The sequence below is a fragment of the Astyanax mexicanus genome, chromosome 21 (assembly GCF_023375975.1).
Source record: "Astyanax mexicanus isolate ESR-SI-001 chromosome 21, AstMex3_surface, whole genome shotgun sequence".
NCBI classification, from domain to species: domain Eukaryota; kingdom Metazoa; phylum Chordata; class Actinopteri; order Characiformes; family Acestrorhamphidae; genus Astyanax; species Astyanax mexicanus.
Genome location: NC_064428.1, coordinates 42,482,615 through 42,498,787, shown reverse-complemented (window position 1 = coordinate 42,498,787; position 16,173 = coordinate 42,482,615). Strand labels below are relative to the sequence as shown.

General features: G+C 41.5%; 1 protein-coding gene across 1 annotated transcript in view; it reads right to left on the bottom strand.

Annotated features, from left to right (window-relative positions):
* Window positions 1-15,963, bottom strand: part of LOC103036435 (mucin-16-like) — a 53,813-nt gene extending 37,850 nt beyond the window's left edge. The window contains exons 1-19 of the mRNA XM_049469398.1: window positions 15,942-15,963; window positions 12,923-13,020; window positions 12,728-12,756; window positions 12,610-12,631; window positions 12,449-12,482; window positions 12,217-12,343; window positions 10,907-11,077; window positions 10,551-10,688; window positions 10,365-10,414; window positions 9,930-10,062; window positions 9,754-9,836; window positions 9,512-9,638; window positions 9,212-9,402; window positions 1,340-1,430; window positions 1,113-1,230; window positions 845-1,026; window positions 592-747; window positions 354-487; window positions 109-242 (exon numbers count right to left, since the gene is read on the bottom strand). Of these exons, the coding sequence (XP_049325355.1) occupies window positions 109-242; window positions 354-487; window positions 592-747; window positions 845-1,026; window positions 1,113-1,230; window positions 1,340-1,430; window positions 9,212-9,402; window positions 9,512-9,638; window positions 9,754-9,836; window positions 9,930-10,062; window positions 10,365-10,414; window positions 10,551-10,688; window positions 10,907-11,077; window positions 12,217-12,343; window positions 12,449-12,482; window positions 12,610-12,631; window positions 12,728-12,756; window positions 12,923-12,977 (1,975 nt within the window). The 5' untranslated portion in view covers window positions 12,978-13,020; window positions 15,942-15,963. The remainder of the gene's footprint in view (window positions 1-108; window positions 243-353; window positions 488-591; window positions 748-844; window positions 1,027-1,112; window positions 1,231-1,339; window positions 1,431-9,211; window positions 9,403-9,511; window positions 9,639-9,753; window positions 9,837-9,929; window positions 10,063-10,364; window positions 10,415-10,550; window positions 10,689-10,906; window positions 11,078-12,216; window positions 12,344-12,448; window positions 12,483-12,609; window positions 12,632-12,727; window positions 12,757-12,922; window positions 13,021-15,941) is intronic.
* Window positions 15,964-16,173: the final 210 nt, after the last annotated feature.

The following is a 16,173-nucleotide window of genomic DNA, read 5'->3' as shown; positions in this document are numbered from 1 at the left end:
CTGGGAACACTAGTCACCTAGGAAGAGGTCATCATTTAGGTTACTGAACTTACTGAAGTTTATAGGTTTATTTATATATATATATATATACATGTGCGTATGAATTACCTAAGTAAGGGCTGATGAGCAGGAAGAACGCTGCGGGGTCGCTTCGTTGGCTGCTGAATGAGGAGTTGGCGATAATGTACAGAGCTGATTTCTGATTAATAGAGCATGAAGAGATGTCCAAAATATTTGCATTCCTGCAAAAAGACAAACCAAGAACACTGCATTTAAACTTGACCTTCACATCAATGCACAGATCAAACACAGTAAACACAAGAGATTATGTGATAATGTGTTTCTGTACTTACTGCAGACTATCAGCAGTGATGGTGTTGAGGACGCTGACGTCCAAAGAACAGAGGTTGGAGCCGATGGCATTTAGTTCAACAGTTCCCAGAGTGTTCCCCTCCACACTGAGATACTTCATAATCACTGCTTTACTCTACAACACACAATCATTCACTGATACAAACTTCTGAGAAACACAGTTTCTGAGAAAGATAGACTTCAGCAGTAATTATCAGCTGATATTATTGGACACTGTACCTCTTCTGAAGTCCAGTCTCCATTATCTGAGTTCATCAGTGAAGACAGGGTATCAATAGTGGTGATGTTCCACTTGCTGATGTCACTAACATTGGCTACACGGGATGTGGAGCCCAGTAACTGTACTACACTCTCTGGAAGACCTGATGGGTAAAGCTGAAACACAAACCCACATATACAATCAATTAATACCCACAATCCAGACATTCTATAGATCATCTCCAATACCAGAACCTGATCCTGCAACACTGACCTGGTTCAGTTTGTCCAGAATGATCATCTCTAAGCTTTCGTCCACCACTTTCTCAGTAACCGCTGCCAGGTTATCATTTAGTACAGTAGCGTCCAGACACAAATCAAACTGGGTGGAGTCATAGTCAATAGGAAATGCATCATCCATAATTGTCAGGGTTGTAATGTTTCCGACAATACAATCTGAGGAACAAACACACAAGCATTATACCTATACTCCAGAAAGACATACCGATATATAGTACAGTTACATAGGTGCTTCCTTTTACCTGCAGAACGTCTGAATCTAGCAACTGTGGATTCTTGATGCAATCTGCTCAGCCTCCACATTGGGATTTTCTTCTTTAGGAATTGTAAGAATGATCCAAGATATCTTCTCTTTACAGACTGAAACCAAACAAAAACAATTCTATTAATATATATACAGTTTGCTGTACACACCCCAGACAGTAATTTATAAGAAATATATATATATATAAATTAGACAGAAACGTACAGAACTGAATTTTTCCCAGAAGTCTTTTTTGAGGTGGAGGGGTAAAATTTCCATCTGTTGCAGGGTCATTAGATTCCACGCTGTAGGATTCCTGAAGAAGAGCATGTATGAATATTCACATTATTCAAATGACAAAAGCATACTCCACACATTCTGCAATTATTCCCTATATACTGGAACTAATTAACTAGTAAAATGCACATCTGCAAACCAAATGAAGATGAAAATCAATCAATTGTAATGCAAATACAAATGCAAATACACATACAAATTAGCCACAGCTGTAAGGTGGAGGCTAATGTCTTTAAAGATGTCTGTAAAGACAGAAGACATTAGTGCAATATTGATGGTGATTGAGATGGGATGACAGTATAAATAGTATATAACAGTAGTGCAAATATGTAATGTGGGCGGCACGGTGGCTTAGTGGTTAGCACGTTCACCTCCAAGCACTGGGATCTTGGGTTCAAGTCCCTATCTGGGTGGAGTTTCCATGTTCTCCCCATGTCTGCGTGGGTTTCCTCCGGGGACTCCATTTTCCTCCCACAGTGCAAAAACATGGAGATCAGGTAAATTGAATACTGTAAATTGCCCAGAAAATTGGATACTCTAAAATTGATCCAGTGTGTGTGTGCTATGTATGTAAGTTCGTGTGTGTGTGTGTGTGTAAGTGTTGGTGTAAATGTATGTATGACTGTGCCCAGATATGGATTGGCACTCTGTCCTGGGTAAATGCTGTAGTGCCCGATGCAGTCCTCCAGGTGGACGGTCGTTTCCGGTTGAGAGTACGCTGTGCGCTATTGGTTGCCGCTTCTCACCGGTGTGTGGATGTAATGTGCTTGTGTGTAAAATATGTAAGTTGTAAAGCATCCTTGGGTTTCTAGAAAGGCGCTATATAAGTTGAACTTCATTATGTAGCTTAAGGCTGGTAAAGTGAATGAGTGCCAAAGTTCTTAAAAGTTCACAGTTTTTGGGGAATTAAAGTGAGTATTGACAGTGCAAGTATATCAGTAGTGCAGGTCCATTTGGAAGGGACCAGTACTTTGTGTATTGTAGATCAGAGTTTCAGTACTGTATTGGTGGGGGGTCAGGATGCTGAGTGAGTGTGTGGGATGGGGGTAGAGCAGGAAGAGAGTTCAGAATCCTCACAGCCTGATGGATGGGGCTGTCTCGCAGTCTGCTGGTCCTCGCCCCGAGACTCCTCAGTCTCCTCCCTGATGGCAGCAGGCTGAAGAAGCTGTGTAGTGGGTGAGAGGGATCTCCTGCCAGACAGAGGGCTTTCTGTGTGAGGCGGGAGCTGTACAAGTCCTGAAGGGAGGGGAGAGAGGTGCCAACAATCTTCTCAGCTGCTCTCACGATGCGCTGGAGGGTCCTGCGGCAGGATGCTGTGCAGGCCCCGTACCACACGGTGAAACAGCTGGTCAGGATGCTCTCGATGGCCCCTCTGTAGAAAGTGGTCATGATGGGGGTGGGGGCTCCAGCTCTTCTCAGCTTGCGGAGAAAATAGAGACGCTGATTTTCCTTCCTGGCCAGTGATGCTGAGTTGGTGCTCCAGGAGAGGTCCTCTGTGACGTGCACACCCAGGAACTTGGTGCTGCTCACCCTCTCCACAGCAGTTCCGTTGATGGACAGAGGAGTGTGCAGTGTGTGAGTTCTCCTGAAGTCCACAACAATCTCCTTGGTCTTCTTTGTTGGATTGTTGTGTTTGCACCAGGAGGCCAGGCGGCTCACCTCGCTCCTGTAGTTTGACTCATCGTTGTTGCTGATGAGACCCACCACCATTGTGTCATCCGCAAACTTGATGAAGAGGTTGGAGGTGTGTGCTGGTGTGCAATCAGGGGTCAGCAGAGTGAACAGAAGGGGGCTCAGCACACATCCTTGGGGAGCCCCTGTGTTCAGTGTGGTGATGCTGGATGTGCTGCTGCCAACCCGCACTGCCTGTGGTCTGCCAGTCAGGAAGTCTAACCGCCAGTTGCACAGTGAAGTGCTCAGCCCCAGACTGTCCAGTTTGTGTATGAGCTGTTGGGGGACGATTGTGTTGAATGCTGAGCTGAAGTGAACAAACAGCATTCTGACGTAGGTGTTCTTCTTGTCCAGGTGTGTGAGGGCTGAGTGGAGAACAGTGGAGATGGCATCATCGGTCGAGCGATTTGACCGATAAGCGAACTGGTAGGGGTCCAGGGAGGGGGGGAGCGAAGACTTGATGTGATGCATTACTAGTCATTCGAAGCACTTCATGAGGATGGGGGTGAGTGCAACTGGACGATAGTCATTGAAACAGGATGCCGATGCCTTCTTTGTGAGCTGATTTCAGGGCATTCTTTTTCACTCGTTTTTAATCGCACAGGTTTTCAAAAGATCATTTCAACACCGCTTCAGTAAAATCTTAATAATAATAATAATAATAATAGTTAAACAAAAAGTTTCAAAAGGGCACTTTGGTTAATAATTTGGTTGATTGGCTCATTCAGGTCGTTCAGCAGAGATGTGTCGCTGTCGCAGGTCTGTGGCTGTGGTTTATAGCCTGTGATAGACTGGATACCCTGCCACAGGTTCTGTGTGTCTCTGCTGTCACTGAAGTGTTGGGAAATCTTCTTTGAGTACAGCCTCTTAGCTTTCCTGATCCCGCGGGACAGGTTGGCCCTGGCTGTCCTCAGGCCTGCCTGGTCTCCTGTTGTGAAGGCTGCTTGAGGTCAGTTACATCATCAATGCACTTGGTGATGTAGGCAGAGACAGTTTCTGTGTACTCCTGAATGTCTGTGGGTTGTGGGTGGCAGCCTCTCTGAACATATTCCAGTCTGTTGTGCTGAAACAGTCCTGAAGTGCCTCTGAGGAACCCTCTGGCCTCGTACCTGCTTAAGAACTGGTTTGGTGACTTTAACCAGTGGTCTGTAAGCTGGCATTAGCACAATGGTGAGGTGATCAGAGGCTCCAATGTGGGGGAGGGGGGAGGCTCGGTAGGCTCCTCTGTGTGTGGTGAAGACCTGGTCCAATATGTTGTTTCCCCTGGTTGGAAAGTCTATGTGTTTAAAAAGTCCAGAAAACACACTCTTTGGGTCTGCATGGTTGAAATCTCCAGCCAGAATGAGAAAAGCATCTGGGTGCGCTGTCTGCTGTTCACTGATGTACTGGTACAGGTCATTCAGTGCTTCACTCCTCACGCTGTTGTTGGAGGTCGGAGGGATGTAAACAGCAGCGATCAGCACGGCGGAGAAATCTCTCGGTAGATAGAATGGACGGCACTTGATAATCATCAGTTCCACTACAGATGAGCAGTGTTTACATACCACAACAACGTTCTGACACCAAGCATCACTGATGTAAACACAGAGTCCGCCGCCACGGCTCTTACCTCTGTCAGCTAGTGCATGGTCCGCCCGATAGCATGTTAGCCGCTCCAGCTGAACGGCGTGGTCCGGGACGCTGTTGTTGAGTCAGGTTTCCATGAAAACATAAACACAACAGTCTCTCATGGTCTTCTGAGTGGACTGAAGTAAGTGGATGTAGTCCAGTTTTGCTAGTATTGACCCACGCCCTTGACTGGGCAGAGAAGAAGAAAAGAGGGGGAGCGAACTTGGGCTTGGGAACTCCTGCAACTGAGTGTTGGTAGTCCGACCTTGTAGTCTTTGAGAAAGCCAGAGGATGAACCGATGCATGGGGGGGGCAGTGTGAAAGTTAAACGAAAGAAAGGTAGGGAATAATTAAGTAAGGTGTTTGAAGGTGCTGCCAGCCTATTCGAGTATAGGAATGTACTGGAATGACAGCATGGAGGGTGAGGTACTTGAGGCAGAAAAGTGGAAAGGTAGTGTTGAGCGACTTAGTGGAATGAAGCACATGTTGTACATGTAGTTTAAAGGCCCCAAAAGCAGCCACCGACACACATGCGTAGCAGGAGCGACCGGGTAAGGTGTAAGGGGTGCTCCTGATGGTCCAACAGAAGCGGGGGGGGGGGGGGGGGGGGGGGGTAGACGGAGTGGGAAGAAGTGGATAAAACTGTGGATTATAGGAGACTGGATTGATGGATTCTCTATTGCCTGGACTCGTTTTGAAGGTAAGAGAGCGGGGGAGCCGCTGGTGGAGGTCGGGGGGGTGGGGGGAGTGATCTGCTGTGACCCGGCAGGAAAGCACAAGCAGCTTTTATCTCTGTACACGAGCGGCCACGCGCGCTTTCAGCTCTAATTCGGGAAGCGTACACCCTACAGTAAAACGGAGCACAGTTTCGGAATCCAGAGAGGCAGAATGGTGTATAACATGACCACATTTCATCAAATATGGACGTACGAAAAACGGAAATATGAAAATTATGATTTCATATTTTCATAACCAAGGCATATTTTGCTCCAAATGTTTATTTTCTGAAAGGAGATACTGATAAAGCTCTCAGCTTTAAAATGGTATATTGGTTGTCTATATTGAACCTATGACTATTCATAAACACAGTCAGATATTAAATATCATATTTTTCTGGGCATGTTAAGAGGTTAATGTGAAGATGGCCACGATGAGGACGAGATGATGCTCAGCATGGCGTTGATGAGAGCGAAGAAGGTGAAAGCAACGAATATGCAGGCTAGAAGATGGCGGCGATGGAGATGAAGGTGGTGATGTAGGCAGAGACAATGGCAATGGTGATGAAGACTACGGCGGTGATGAAGGTGATGCAGGCGGAGATGGTGGTGATGACGATGGCGATAAAGAGGGCCATGACGAGAGCAGGATTACGCTCAAGACAATGGCGATGACAAAGGCAATGATGCAGGCGAAGCAGGTGAAAGTGATGAAGATGCCGGCGAGAAGATGTGGGCAAAGATGGAGGTGATGATGACGATGAAGACCGCCACGAAGATGACGACTATGGAGGTGATGGTGAAGGTGATGCAAATGATGAAGACTGCCACGAAGATGAAGACTATGGTGGTGATGATGGTGATGGTGAAGATGGCCATGCTGGTGATGGCAGGGATGATGAAGGCAATGGTAATAGTGATGAAGGCAGAGATTGTGGCATGACGACAAAGGGGATGAAGGTGATGAGGGTGTGATAGTGATGACGACTGCGATGGTGATGATGGAGGTGAGTATGATGAGGGTGCCAAGGATCGTCGTGACGACAATGGCACAATGTAATAGACAGAGCAGCGATGGTGGCAGAGATATGGAGGCAACGACTACAAAGGTGAAGATGCTGATGGCAAAGACGAATATTATGGCAAGATAATTATAATGATGGCAAAAACGATTATGATCATGGTGAGGAGGATTATGATGGAAACAGGGAGCATATGCGACCCACGCACTCCCGCTCAAAGGATAGACACCACGTTGGATAATTGTCTACAATTCCGAAACAAGGTCAGCATTCACAGGAACGTCAGTTCTGGGCCATCAGGAAGGCGGCTCATGCCAGGGATATCACAGGCAGCTGGGGGTCTCCCGACATGCAGCCTTCAACACTGAAACTAGCAGCATGTGACCAGCAGGCGGCGCCAAAATCAGTAGCAGGAATGTCACAGTGGCCATGCTCGAGTACCGCCCAGTGGGGCTGCAGGGAGGCGGAGCCACACCCGGCCAGCGGGTCGGGTGGAAAAAATGCAGGTTGGAAGGGGAAACAGGAAAGAGCGGGCCGCGGGAGCGGCGCGGGCGCCGGCAGCAGCAGTGGTAATGGCGTGGGTGCCGGTAGAGGCAGAGAGAGAAAGAAGACGCTGAGAGAAAGAAAGAGACAGAGAGAGAGAGAGAGAGAGAGAGAAGGGCACTGAACTCATATGCAGGATTTATGGATTTTGAAGGGACACCTACACTCACTCAGGAGAGAGAGAGAGGAAGCGGGGCTACGCTCGAGAACGGCCCAATTAGGCTGTAGGAAGGCGGAGCCATACCCGGCCAGCGGGTCGGGCAGAAAAGAAACACAGGTCGGAAGGGGAAACAGGAAGAGCGGGCCGCGGTAGCGGCACCGGCGTGGCCGCCGGTAGGGGCAGAGAGAGAAAGAGAAAGAGAGAGAGAGAGAGAGAAGGGCGCTAAACACATTCGCAGAAATACCGCTGATCCATGGATACGAAGGCATGCCGACACTCGCTCGGGAGAGAGAGGGGAGGCGTGGCCACGCTCGAAGCTCGAGTATCGCCCAGAGAGGCAGTAGGAGTGCAGGGAGCCGCCGGAGGGGCGCGTGCAGCGCTGGAAGGGGGTGAAGAAGTGTCCGGCAAAGACGCGAAGAGGACCTGCAAGGGTAGCAGAAGGGTTTTAGCGGCAGGGGAAGCGCTGAGAGAGAGTGAGAGACCGCCGCGGATGACAAGGTCGCGTGGAGGCCTCGCAAAGGAAGCAAGAGAGGGTTAGCAGCAGCAGCAGCGGTGCCTGGAAGGTGCTGGGAAGGTGGCAGAGAGAGAGAGAACGCGGAGAGACCGCTCAAGGCCCGAGGAGACCGCGCGGGAGTTGCCAGACCAGGTGGAGGAGACCGCACGGGAATTGCCAAACCAGGTGGAGGAGACCGCACGGGAGTTGCCAGACCAGGTCGAGGAGACGACAGCCATAGCAGTCGAGACAAGATAAAACAACTACCAGGGAAGGCAGCCTAGAGCAGTGGCAGTGGAGGAGTCAGGGTGGACGGGAGCAGCCGGTCGCAGGAGACAGACAGGTGCAGAACCATAGTGGACCAGGTAAGGAGCAGGAGCGAACACCACATGCGAGGTTTGTTCAATGAGCAGGTAGAGAGGAAGTGACAGTTTAAATAGGGAAGGAAGTGGGAGGAGTGAGGGCGTGGATCACTCCCAAAACTTAGTTATGACACATAACTCCACTTGTTGTCCAGAGAGCATACATTGGCCAAAAGCATGGTGGGGATAGCTGGCTTGTGTGGGCTAGCCGCTAGCCTCACTCGGATACCCCCGCGCTTACCCCGTTTCTGCCTTCTCGCCTGCCGCCTGTGGCACTTCCATTGTGGGCGAGCTGCAGCGGTGGGGGTCGGTGGGGGTGCGGGTGTCAGGAGCACGCCGCAGATCTTCTCGGAGTCCGCGGTTTAACTCCAAAAGTGAGTTTCTGCCGACTTCAAGCAGAAACTCAAGGCTGTAGGTGCGCTTCAGGACGTGAACGCACGACAAAGACGTACAAAAACACTGCGACTTACAGGACAAAAAACACAAAAACGCTGCTTCCTCGGGAGAGTAGCCGCTGCATGTACACATGCCGCCATCTTGGTTTCAATCATTGATAGTATCAAAGACTCAAGTTTTCTTTCTATTTTGTGATGTTCTGGATTTAGAATGACTGATTTTTTGACTGGTTTGCTTTATTATCTTTCTTTGTATTTGTTGTATGGGTTGCAATTTTTTAATAAGTTGTTGAAGATTATGGCACACATGAGGAAGAGTATGATTTTATTTGACAAATGAGTAAAATGATTAGGTTGCAGGCGACTATATTTAATATTATTTTCTTTTATTAAACTTTTAAAAAACAAACAGAAGCCACTACTTTTGGCTAGTAGGAGTATAGTGATGTGCTGTTTGGACTAACTAATGCTCCATTAATTTATCAAGCAAGAAATGCTTTTTAATCAACCTATCTATATAGTTCTTTGTCCTCAGAGATGGCCAACATAGTTCCCTCATCTGCATGTAATCAATCACCTTTATATAAATTTTATATAAAAAGCTTTACACACAGAGCTTTTGACTGTTTCTGCCTTTTTGTAATAAATATTGCCTGCAATTGATTGATTGTTCTTCTCTTTTAAAATCTTCCTGTTGCAAATTCACTTTTTTGCTCTGTTCACTTTCATTCCTGTTTTGTCTGAGTTAATAATATATCATCAATTTTTGTTTACTTTGTCTATTGAATGGAGAAAGGTATATTAAGTTTTACTTTAATTATCTTTCTTACCCATACTGAGTGTTTCCAGAGAATAGCAGTGTCTGTATGGCGGTGACCTGAGAGTCAGAAAGATCTCCACAGTTCTTCAGATTCTCCAGGATGAGTGGATCAGAGTTCTGGATGTAGGATGGGTTCAGAGTGCAGATCATATTACCCAGAACCCCCACCTGATCCCTGTTCAGGCTAGTACCAGATATACCCTGAAAGAACACATATGAGAGAATAATAATTAGTGTTAGAGATTAGAGAAAATTAGAGTTATTTAAAAAAGCATATAAGTGAGAGTGAATCTGTAAATGTGTGATTTACCAGGCAGTTCTGAGCGTTGCTGAACAAGACGGACTGTTTGTTGAGAACGCTGGAAAGAACTGAGAAATCTGCTGAACCCAGAGCACTGAAGTACGACCTGCAGTTCTCCTTCGGCACCTTATCATAACTACAATACACAACCACATGAGGTCATCTAGTTATAGAAAACAGATACTACAATTTAAAACATTATAGAAGTGCGTTGTGTATAAGTGTGTGTAAGTGCGTTTTAAGCTACACACCTGTAGTAGAGAAGCACTTCAGGAGGAAGGTCAGTGTAACTCAATGTGGAGTCATTTTTCACATAGTTGTACATGCAGATCAGCTACAACACACAACACACACCAGTGTTACACCATCTTTTCTCTTTAATCACATAAAATAATTATATTATATATAAATCAAGGACTGTGTTTACCTGAGGTTCATTCAGGACGACCTTGTTCCTGCCTGAACGTGGTCTACAGGCTTTCACCAGCTGTCTGATCTTCTGTAGTGAAAGATCCTTAACTGAGCTGCAGCTGAATCCCTGCAGTAATGACTCTGACAGCCTGCAGGGGGAGACAAACCAGCAACAATCAGACATTTATTCTGTAAGATCCAGGTGTGCAGATCACTATTAGTCAGGTGTAGTCGGGTCAAATGATGCTAGTCAGAAATAATCTCAGCAATAATCAAGGTAAGAAAGTACAGCATTTTTGTTCTAGAAGTTTAGAATTTAATAATAGACAGAGACAGGGATTATCAGGGTTTTATTCATTGCATTTAAAATATGATAAATAGTTCTTCACAACTTTGTTTTTAACTATAAAAAATACAACTTTTCTTAAAATTCTAATAGTGTGTAACTCACTCTTCCGGATCGGCTGCGACTCTAGAAACTGCTTCAAACAGAACGGCAGCCTGAAAAACACATACAGAAATAATATAAACAGTCAGAGAGCTACATGATCAGGTAAATCAGGGATATTCAGAATCAGACTTGTGGTTTTTACAGGTTTAGTGGGCGGAGTGAACGGACAGGTGAGTAATCTGTTACCTGCTGTTGACTCCAGCTCTTCTTATTGATCAGTGTAACATCAACAGATTTCAGGTTTGTCAGCAGCACTGGGGGAACATATGCTGCCAAAGCATCTGGAACATTCTGCACCACATTAGTCTTGTTCACAGAGACGATCTAGAACAAAGAGGAGGAGAAGAACTTTATACTGCTTTGATGTTTCTGTGTTTTTTTGTGGAATCTGATCTGGTTTTATCTGAGATATTTGTGTGGATCTGGTTCTCAGGTAAAGATGATCCTCTGTTAACCCTTTCTGACTGAGTCTGGTAATAATTAATATACTAAATAATACAGATATTCTTCACTTACTAACTAAACATTTATTAATATTTTACCTTCAGGACGACTGAACTCTGGAGAATCGCCGGCGCTGACAGAATGTTGGTGAGGAATGTTGGATTCTGGGATGCCGTCAGAATCTCATTGGGTGGGATGTTCTTGATGGTTGCAGAGGGAACGCCTCCAACAAGAGTTCCCAAAGACACCAGAGAGGAGGAACTGTTGATCTGGAAATCATCCAATGAGAATGCAGATATAATAATTATGTAAAACTCTTTTGTAGGAAGCATGTTGACCTGCTGTTAAAGGTCTTCAGTATTCAGTAATTTATAATGTTTAGAATTAAAAATGATCCAGAACAACAACACTGGTTACATCAGTACTTAAAGAAACTTAAATATTTTAATATTACCTTTAACTCAATTATATTTCAAACTCAAATATCTTTATTTTAACTTTAATTACAACACATTTCAAACTTAAATAACTCATAATTTTAATTTAATCTTCATTACAATTCAAATGTAAATATCTTTATTTTAATTTAAACTCTATTACATTTCAAACTCAAACATCTATAGTCTATAGAACTAATTTTTTAAATATAAATTAGTCTTTAAAAGTTTTTATGAGAGCTAAAGGTTTTTAATAAAATTAAGAATATTCAATAGAATAGAAAGGTATTCAATATAGCTAAGTCTTTAAAAAAAGAAGTAAGTACTTAATAAAACTAAATGTAATTAATAGAATTAAAAATGATCCAGAACAACAACACTGGTTACATCAGGACATCTGATTACAGTGAATCACATGATCTTCTACACTGATCATCTGATTTTTCATTCTTCATTCCGAGAGCCATCAGACTCTTTAACTCCTCCCATCGGGGACGGGATGCTGCTGCTGACTGAGTTTAACCCAGTCACACACCACATGGACATTATTACTCAACCACTTAATTATTTACACTAACACTTCCCCAACCTCACTTACATTCAAGTACACTTTACTCATGATTGGGTATTCACATTTTCACATTCTCTTTTTAGAACTGTCTTGTAACGTATGCATACTTATATTATATTATATTTCTATGTCACATCAGTCACTTTCGTAATCGATGTCATTGCACTTTACTCTGTTAATTATTTAATTATTTATGACCATTAGCAACATCTACTGCACTGCTCCGTTTACAGATAGATCCTTACCTTGTATAGTTTTATAGCCTTATATATTTTCTATTCTTCTGTGTTTTGATTTGTCTGAATATGTTTCTTATTGTATTGTGTTGTTGCTGCTGTTGTATCTCTTTGATGGATCAGGAACATCGTATCCAGGTGATCTGTGTGCAGTGCACACTTACCTGGAATCCTGCACTAGTGATGCTTTGGATGAGGGCGTTGGCCTGACCCTGGTTCCAGCCGGTGACGGTGCTGAGACTGGGCAGGGCTTTGGTGATGACTGTGGGGTCAGTAGTTGGGGTGATGTCACTAGTGGTGAAAAAATGATTATGTATTATTATTAATAAGTCCGTACACAGAAAACATTTTATATATAATATTGGTTTAAAAATTGTGGATTAAAAAATAACCTACCTATTTTTCAGACTACATGGTTCTATTGCTGCTCCTGTGTGGGGGAGGGGGGATCATATTTCATATTTTTTATTAATTAGTATTAAACATAAAACAATACTAAACTATTTTTGTTTGTCTGAAGTTAGAAGAACATCATCAGAAAGATCGATCACTCTTACCGTCGAGTTGAGTCGAATTGCACTGAAAGAAAATCAGGAGTAAAACGAGTTACTGGTCAATTTTACCTCTCTTTTTTAAATTCTCACTCTGAAGGGAAACACAGACAGGTGATCTTACCTGTGCGCTGACCAGAGCTGCCCTGCATCCTGATCAGAACGATGACATCATCATTAGATAGTTATTTACATCAGAGAAATCTAAACTAATGAATTTAATCTGATTTTATTTTGATTCTGGTTTTAAAACACTTTATCTGCAGATCTTTATTTGGATCAGTTTGATCTTAAGTGATGAATGTTGAGATAATCTCACCTGTGCAGAGAAGAGCGAGGACCAGCGCTCTGAAGATCATGATGTTTCTCCTCATTGTGGTTTGGGTTCGTTCACTAGTTCACCATCGTTCACTAATTCTGAAGGAAACAGTGGAAGAGATTCAACACAAGAACATCAAAAGAACCTAAACCACTTCCAAAACTTAGATCTTAAATCTTTTGTCTGTCCAGATATTTGGTTTAAGAAACATTGTATTTTGTACCTTAGAAGTTTAATTTTAATTTGTATTTTTGTCTCATGTATGTCTATATCTGTGTCCTTGTTGTATTGTACATTTAGTGTCTTTAACCCTTGTGTGGTGTTCGGGGTTTCATTTTTCATCAAATGAAACTAAAAAATATATTTTTTCTAACTCAAACTCATTGGCATTGGCTCATTTTTTGTGAAAAACATATATCAAAACACATTTTCGATAAACACACACTGTACACCCCCCCCCCCCCCCCCCCACACACACACACATTTATATTACATACAGTCTGTTTGTCCAAGGGATAATAAACATTGCTTCATTTGTACATTTGAAACTAAACTAATTTTCTACTCATATCTTGAGTTTAATTCATTTTCTTTTACATTTTATTAAAAAAACTAATAAAAATAGAGAAGCACTTTTTAAAAGAAATGTAAGCTGTTTATATTGCTTGCAATTTAGGTGAAGCGAGCATGTGTAAAGCATTTTAATGTAAAATTGCTTAATTTTGCTTAATTAAATACAAGTAACAAAGTAAACGAGTAACAAAAATATGAACACCACACAAGGGTTAATTCCTTTATAGTTATAATTTTATTTAGTTGTATTTGTTGTAATTTTGGGAGGGAAAGTAAGGTAATTTTGATCCTCTGTATGTCCTGTAGCTACATATTCAGTATTGATGACAATAAAACTACTAATTTTGAAGTATTGTAGACACATCAGTGATAAAGTATCAATGTTCACAATGTTTTAGGTCACTTTCACCATACATTCTTCATTAACTGTTCTAATGTGATTCTTTTATTTTGTTATATTGTCCATAAAAGCGAATGTCTTTTTGTTTCTTGTATCAAAGGATGATCTTAAATCAGGAAGTATCAACATATTTAGGTCATATTAGAAGTGTTCTAAACTTAAAATCCAGACTTAAATACTTCAAATCGATTAAATCTTTACAACAGAAACTCATTACTCTTAAAGGAAGTGAACCAGTTATCAGACCGGTCGGATCAGAATCAGCCCCCAAAGATATGTTAATGAGGCAAGAGATACAGTATCAGAGAGTGGAGATTAGAGGCACAATTTAGAAAAAAATATATAAAAAGTGTTTTTTTTAACTAGCATTATTTAACCTACCACTTTTTATAGAATATTTAGTTCAAAAGCTTATTAGAAAATATTAGAAAAAAAAAAAAAAAATATATATATATATATATATATATTGTCATGACTACTACATATAGTTTAACAGGTTAGATAGGACAAAACATAGCATACACTGTAAAAAATGTATGTAAAATACGGATTAAAAATGTTTTACCTAAATGTGAAAATGGCACTACATAATACCATAATTACTATATTTTACATTGACTTTTTTGTGGTTGTGAACTTAATTTCACAGCAAAATAGCATCTTAACAGCAGAGATTTTGTGTAAATGTATTTTTGCAGTCAAGGTAGAACAAAAATGTGTTTAATAATCTAAAAACAGTAAGTGAACAAAAATAGTTAAAAAAAAAAACTCTTCGAAACATTCAGTGAAACTCAAGATGAAAATATTCCTCTACACATCGTACATTTTTAACCCTTTGGTCCATTCATAATAAAATTCTGATACAACTAGAAGAACAGCCATCAGATTCACATTATGGGGCAAAATCAACAGTTTAACCTTAAGCTAAACACAAGTGTAATTTCCTCTGCAGAGGATTAGAGTGTAATTCTATAATAACGTCTATTACAGGGAAATAAAGGGATTACAAATCGTTTGGCCTCAGGTGTTTTTAAATGTAGCACATGAGTTTCACCTTAGTATCCAATATGTCAAAAAAGCACATGCTATAGATGCGCTATAGTGTAATAAAGAAAGGCGCTACAAAGAGTAGCAATTAAACAATGCCACAGACTGTAATCGACTTCATAGTAAACAATAAAACCATGAAAAAGATGAAAAAGAACCTTTCAAATGACAATTTCAATAAATACTATATATACAATGCATTACAATGACCACCATAAGCTTCCATAATAGCTCATAATCATCTTATAACAACACATACTGTGACTCTAAATATTTCAATATTTTTCAGAAGATTTTGAACATTTTGAAAAGTATCAGCAATTTATATTTTGTGCAAAACCACAGAAACTTTTATAGCATAGATTGTTTTTCTAGTTTTGTTAGGTTGCCATAAAATTGATGTTCCACATAATAGTATAGTATAATAAAAATAGTTGTATTTTTGCCACTTTTCGCATAAAAAAAACGTGCCATCTTTTCTTCTGGTAAAAAGCTGATAAGTACTCTACTACTATAACTTATGCAGAAATGAGGAAATACAAAATTATATCCACAAATTACACGACCTACAAGTTGTAAAGCTTTGTGTGTAAAATGAACAATAAGTACTGCGCGTGTTTCTTTATAAAGAAAATCAACTCTACCATTTAAAAAAAGTTTTTTAAATATTCTATTTTAATAGAATTATTTTTATTATTATTATTTTTAATAGTCTATTTTTTGCAGTTTAAAATAACTTTTCTCTGAAAAATACTTTAAATATTACATTAAGAAAACTTGTATTTAATGTGCCCTATAATCAGTTTTAATTTCCCCTTGTGTTAAATTTGTAATTCAGTTTACATTTTACAGAAATGTGTCTCTAAAAAGGATAAAACTTATATTAACTCTTTATCATCCAGAACTTTAACATCCTTTCTATTATTTTTTAAAACTGCATAAAGTCTAAATGATAAAAGCTGTGAGTTCTACAGTAAAGTATAGAGGAGATGTTCTTACCTGAGTGATGTAAAGGTGTATGACATTGAGGCAGGTACAGGTGATGTTAAAGTGTGTGCAGGTAAAGGGGGCGGAGCTACAGAACGACAGAATCACCCTCAGGCTTTTAGCTCTGGTTCAACAGCACTGTCCACTCCGACCGACGCTCCCAGCTATTCCAGCATCTCCAGCACAGTAAATACTGATAAAAACTGAATATCATGATACGAAATGATCATAAACCATTTTTTTA